Source organism: Fundulus heteroclitus, chromosome 4, assembly GCF_011125445.2.
Source record: "Fundulus heteroclitus isolate FHET01 chromosome 4, MU-UCD_Fhet_4.1, whole genome shotgun sequence".
In the NCBI taxonomy this organism is placed as follows: Eukaryota; Metazoa; Chordata; class Actinopteri; order Cyprinodontiformes; family Fundulidae; genus Fundulus; species Fundulus heteroclitus.
The window spans coordinates 18,684,812-18,690,811 of record NC_046364.1 but is presented as its reverse complement, the minus strand read 5'-3'; the positions used below and the strand labels follow the sequence as shown (position 1 = coordinate 18,690,811).

The 6,000-nt window shown below is 40.7% G+C and overlaps 1 protein-coding gene across 2 annotated transcripts; it reads right to left on the bottom strand.

The window, feature by feature from the left end:
* Positions 1 to 1,550: 1,550 nt before the first annotated feature.
* mibp2 (muscle-specific beta 1 integrin binding protein 2) lies at positions 1,551 to 3,950 on the bottom strand. 2 transcript variants are annotated; one of them, XM_012877153.3, is made up of 8 exons: positions 3,661 to 3,950; positions 3,109 to 3,199; positions 2,860 to 2,908; positions 2,462 to 2,648; positions 2,309 to 2,380; positions 2,092 to 2,198; positions 1,919 to 2,009; positions 1,551 to 1,832 (listed from the first exon to the last, which is right to left on the bottom strand). In XM_012877153.3, the coding sequence occupies exons 1-7, from the start codon at positions 3,684 to 3,686 to the stop codon at positions 1,924 to 1,926; spliced, it is 618 nt and encodes a 205-aa protein (XP_012732607.2). In that variant the 5' UTR covers positions 3,687 to 3,950; the 3' UTR covers positions 1,551 to 1,832; positions 1,919 to 1,923. The 2 variants fall into 2 exon arrangements, with proteins under 2 accessions (XP_012732607.2, XP_035992104.1); XM_036136211.1 differs by lacking the exons at positions 2,860 to 2,908; positions 3,661 to 3,950.
* Between the last annotated feature and the right edge of the window lie 2,050 nt (positions 3,951 to 6,000).

Sequence of the window (6,000 nt, the reverse complement as noted above, 5' to 3'; positions counted from 1 at the left end):
TGTAAACAGAGGGCTTTACAATACCTTACTGTGAATCTGATCCCTGTGCACAATGATCTAAGAGCAATATGAACCATAACCATAAAAAACCTCAAGCCTCAAAGTTTTGCTGTACATTAAAAACAGAGCCATAGAGCTAAATGGCGCTGATTAAAAATATCTCACCAGCAGACAGTAAGTCAGGGGCTCCTGAGGTTTGGGTTGGGACCCCAAACGAGGGGTCTTGAGCTTCCAAAGACAGGCAAATGTAGAAATGTTTGCTTACTAGCAATACTATTCTCTTATTTTAGCCTAAGGTTAACTAGTGTGAGGATTGTACTTTTGCCCCAGTGTAAAAACTTTAGGTGCTGCTGGTTTAAAGGAAAAAACACATTCTGTGTTTCTGCTGTTACTGTGCAGTCTGTCTCCCCAGTGACGCAGCCAGAGAAACCATTTCAACTGTGAATAATGCAACACGTGTGCTTGTTGGTCAGACATCCACACATGCGTGGTAAAATAATATTAACATCTGATGACTCAAAGCAAGATCAGATGGAAAAATTGTCTTGGAATAACTGCTTTAGAACAGCAGGGCACATGGATACTTTGAGAAAACGAAAAGTTAAGCTACAAGACGCACAGATTCACACAGGGCAGGAATTGGAACATGCATGCAGAACTGCGTCAAGGAAATTAAGTCAAATATAGGCCAGGGGAGGCTTTCCAGCAAACCATGCAGACCTCAGACCTCTTTCCATTCATACCGAGCTGCATTACATGTTTTCATAGTAGCACAAGGGGAGAGTAGTGAAATTGATCCCACTCTGGGCGACACACCCATTGCTCAGATAGTTCCTTGCTTCTGTAGAAGCTTGACTCCAATTTGTCCTTAGATTAATCATTGTTACACAAATAAAAGCATAACCCTCACAGAAAACGTGACCTATTGATGACAGAATTACAAATTTTAACCAGTTTATTTCACAGCAAAAGATGTAAAATTGTCAATACCTGAATTATTAACTTAATTTCAACCCATTTAGAGGCCAATACAAAAACTTTCACATTGGTATATTCATTGGCCATTACACCGGAAATATAATTGGCAACAATTTTATCATTTCCAGTTTTATTCCATAATTTGAGCTTTGCATCAATGAAAGCATCAGGTTTCAGCAGCTGGAGCCCTGTAGCATGGTTTATCAGTTCCAAACTGCGATATTAAAGAATTTTGATCCCTACCCTCCCACCCCCCTTCAGAGAATTTAACTGAGCCACATGTTGCACTGAGATCAGACATAGTAAGTTACATAACTAGCCATTTTCAGCTCCAAACACAGCCAGGGAAGCTGGGGCCCCCCCATGCCTGAAGTCAAGTGCACGCCTAACTTTAGTCACGAGGTTGACTTGTGACGTCACTTATCACCCGCGCCAGCTGCTGCAGAGGGAGAGCGTGGACGTAATGTTTTCAGGGTGATCTTGTTGACCCGAGGCTTAATCATCAGGGGCCCCAAGCTGACAGATTTCATATGAACAGACTACTTAAAGAAAAAGCCACCATACACTGGAAAGTTGGCAGAAGAATCATTTATTGACACATGCCTCATAGTGCAACCATCTCTTGAACATTTCAATTAGCTCTTTTTTGGAGTGTAGGCTGTAACAAAGCAATAAATATGACGGATAAAAAAAGTCATGCCAACATTGTATGCATTAAAGCATTTTATATATGTGTAAAAAAAAAAAAAAAAATCTTGTCAGTCAATTAAAACTGTCAGGTAAAAATAAATTTAAGGCAAGCCGGTCTTCTGCCTGCACGTCGAGTACATGGTTTCCTTAGCCGATCAGATGACCTGAAACACAAAAAAAAAAAAAAAAATATATCAACTCCTGTTGATTACAGGACTTCACATCAGGCACAGTCAGAGGGTTTTAGTACCTTTGTTAGAGAGATTTGTGGATTTTATTCTGGATGTCGCCATACACAAAGTTGAACAACTGCTCCTTGGACATGGTTCCATCTAGCTGCACTGTAAAGAGCATGCAGACGATGTGATATACCGCCACAACAAAATAAAAGTCGAGAAAAAAAAAAATAATAATCATACTTACAGACGTCAACATCTGATTCCTCCATGATTTTTGTGTGTTTCTTATACATGGGCCAGACGTGGCCGTCAAACAGACCGGGTGGGTCTGGCACCTTGTAGTTCCTTGAGCTGCAGAGATAAAAACTTAACTTAATATGGAAAAAAAAGGGGCAACTTCCTAAAAAAAAAAAATATATATATATATAAAATAAACAAATTCAGGATATCTGAGCACTTACCACCTCCTCTTTTTGCATTCTTCATAGGGGATAGAGATGAAGTATCGCCGGTTAAGCACGTCGATCAAAGGCCTGTGGGAACACATGCCGATTAGCTTTTTTTTTGGTACAGGTCGAGCAGATGACGTGCGTGGAAGTCGCTCGAGCCCTTACTGATAGGTGTAAAGCAGAAAGCCCTCCACAATGAGGATGTGAACCTCATCCTCGCTGCGGTCAGACTTCGGGATAATCTCCGTGTCCAGGGTGTTGTTAACGCCGTGGGACTTCTCGAACTTCACCGGATTCTCCAGCCATGCGTAGATGGTGCTCATCATGGCGTCCATATCCAGAGCAGTGATGACTACAAAGAAAGGCGGGCGGGAAGGAGCAGAGACGTACGGACAGGCGCCGTGTGAGTGACGGCAGCGTTTACAAAAAAAAAAAAAAAAAAAAAAAAAGTCGGCTTTGCTTTCTTATTGCATGCGTGTTACAAATGAGACCACGTTTGCGGTTTAAGCAAAAAAACACACAGAAGCTCCCACAAACACGCTTTCATAAAAACACAGGCTTACCATCATACTGCTTAAAGCCATCTTCACCAACTTCAATCTGATCTTGGGGCTGAAACATACATTGATAAGATGTACCCAGGTACATTCTGCTAGGCCTACACTCTGCTACATGGAGGTGTAACAGGAATACTACATCTACGTATGCAAATAGCCTAAAAATATGACTAGAGCTATTCAAGTGATCCCTTTGGCTGACTGAAAGCTAATTAATAATAATAATAAAAATGCATTTGTGGGAATGGTGCTCACCTTGAAGAAGTCATCCTGGTGGACCACACAGCAGTTGGGAAGGGTCTGGATCAGTCGGTTGGTGAGGGTGGTTTTCCCTCCGTTGGTGACTCTGCGTGCAAAACAGAACAATAAAAAAATAAAAATTAAATTAAAAAAAAAATCTGTGTATTCATATTTATAAAAAAAAAAAAAAAAAAAAAAAAAAAAAAAAAAAAAAACACACAGCCTAAAGTCGAGAATTATGTGCACTGTTGCAATGGAAAGAGTCCAAGTAATAGATTCTCTCCCCCCCACCCCCTATTATCAGCATCCCAGGAAATGAATGAACCAACGAAGCGGATGAGCCATTAGTTACCGTCTAACAACAATTAGCTCACGATAGCGAGACCTAAAACCGACCCATGCGGAACTTAGCCATTTTTTCATGAAAAATACGCCCAACATAGTGGCACAAAGCAGGCAACATTTTATCGAACACGATGGTCTGCGCTGCCCCACGTGTGCAGCCACTTTAGGGCCTCGCAGGAGCCGACCTAGCTTAGCATGGGTTAGCCTAGCATCTGCACTCACCCGCCAATGCCGATGATGTACTTCATGATGTCGGGTGGGAGAAGCTTGAGTCAGTCGCCGGGAGCTGGAAACGTCAATAAAAACCGGGCCTGGGGCACAATGATCTGACGGGAAGAAAGCTTAAAAAGAGAAAGGCTGCAGCAGGAAATGTCAACTACTCGATTCCTCCATGGTACTTGAGTTGGGCGAGTAAGGTAAGAGCAGAGAGACGGGCTGTCGCTCGGACCGCGGTCTTCCACCGAGAGAGGACCTAGTTACTTCGTTGCTTCCACACATACTGAGAAAAAGCCGCGTGATTGGATATTTAAGCACCGTGAGGTTTGCCTTGCAGCCAATCGCGAGCGAGTGGTCCCCGCAGCTGGCTCCGCCCACCAAACCACGGTTCGGTTATGGAGGAAAAAGGAAACAGAATAACAAAAAAAAAGAAAAAAAGAAAAAGATGTGGAGGAATAACAACATAAATTAATTTAAATTAAAAAAATGTCAAACGAATAAAACAGGCTAAAAATAAAATAGCGAACCATAAGGTAATGTTTTGACTATTTCTTTGTAGAGTTGTTGTTTCTGTTAAGTCGTTGAAAAAGAGGCTTGGGGAGCTGGAAAATAAGTATAATATTTTTCAAAGGAAGGAATCCAGACAGTCTCGCTAAATGATTCTGCAATGTCACTTCAATAAGAAAAAACTATTCATGCAAAAACAAGCAGTGGATGTACTGTTTTTAGAAAGCAGACTAAATAAGAGACATGCAAACGTGACAGATTTGTATCTGCAGCTGGGAGAATGAAAGATTAGCAGCACTGCGCGCAAAGATTAAAGACAGTGAATTCCTACAATGGTGGAAGCGCATAGGTACTAACAAAATAATTTATAAGCTTTCGTCGTTATAGGTACTTACACTGTGACTCCTCAGTGGTTACTGAGGAGTCACAGTGTAAATCAACATAATTTATAGTATCTTGGGAAAAGTACATTATCTTTTAATTCTGGGGTTCTTGCATCAGGTCATGATAAAGATCTGGTTCTTTATATATCTTAATCTAAGGTCATGTGTATTGAAACAGTTCCAGAATGGTAATTACATAATAAAGCAAAAATAGAAAAGGTGTGTGTAAAACCCAGTTACTCTCTTGCTTGGTCAGCAACCTGCACAAGGCTGGTTCCTAGTCTGAATCCTGCAGGTGTGTATTAACAAAAAAGATCAAGGTGGAAAAACCTCTGCATTGCAACAGAGGAACGACGATTGCTGTCCAACAATATATGAAGGGTTGCAAGGCCACAACATTTGGTTACTAATCTTCCCAGAAGTGAAAAACCCCAGCTGATTCTCTGGAAGACCTTAAAACATGTATATAATGACACTGTTAAGTGCATTTGTACTGTTGAGGTCAGTCTGAAATAACTGTAGAACCTGAAGATAATTTGTATTGGATCTTGACAAATCAGGAATGAAAGAGCATGTACTGCCTTTTTTCAATGACTGAATTTAAAAGGCACGCTTATTGTTTAGAAATTTGGTGGTGTCTGATCTGAATACAAAACTAAATGTCATTAGGAGCCTATTTGGGGACAAATTCGAAAACAGAGTTCTTATTAAACATTTTCTTATTGCATCCTTTTAAGGAGTATTACTAGAGAGAAAAGGAGCGGAAGTGATGATATTCTATGTCATCGCTTGTTGAGGCCTGGTTACATATAGCCTGATGAGCAGTGGCGGTTCTAGACCAAATTTACCAGGGGGGCCAAGGTGGGGCCAGTGTTTTTTTCACAGGGGTACAGAACAAAAAATGAAACAATAAAATGGCAAATTTAACTGTGTAATAATATTAAGTGAGCCACTTGTGGTTTTGGAACTGCAGGTTTCAGACCCCTGATCTAGCAGTTGAAAACTTCCCCCCAACTCAATACGGCTAAAGCTAAACGTGAAACATCTTAATTTTTAAACCCTTCTTAGAGTAAAACTGTATAGGTAAAAAAATGAAATTGGTCAAAGTAACCAATCAGTTATGGTTTCTTTGCCATTGCAAATAATTATGAGAAGTGTATTTAATCTTATGTCTTTAGTACAGGGGCCATAACAGGGGCCAAGAACATTTCTACAGGGGCATGGGCCCCTGTTGGCCCCTGTCTAGAACCGCCCCTGCTGATGAAACACTGAATCCTACTCCAGAGAAGGAACTTGATAAATAAAAACAAAAACACCTAATGATTGCTGTGTATAATTTGCAATAAAAAATGATGACTTAGAGCTCATCCTGATTAGCTAGCCTTGGCAGATAACTTAAACAAGGGCTCTTTTCACACAGCTCTTTCTGAGCTGTGTGAAAACGAAATTTCGTTCT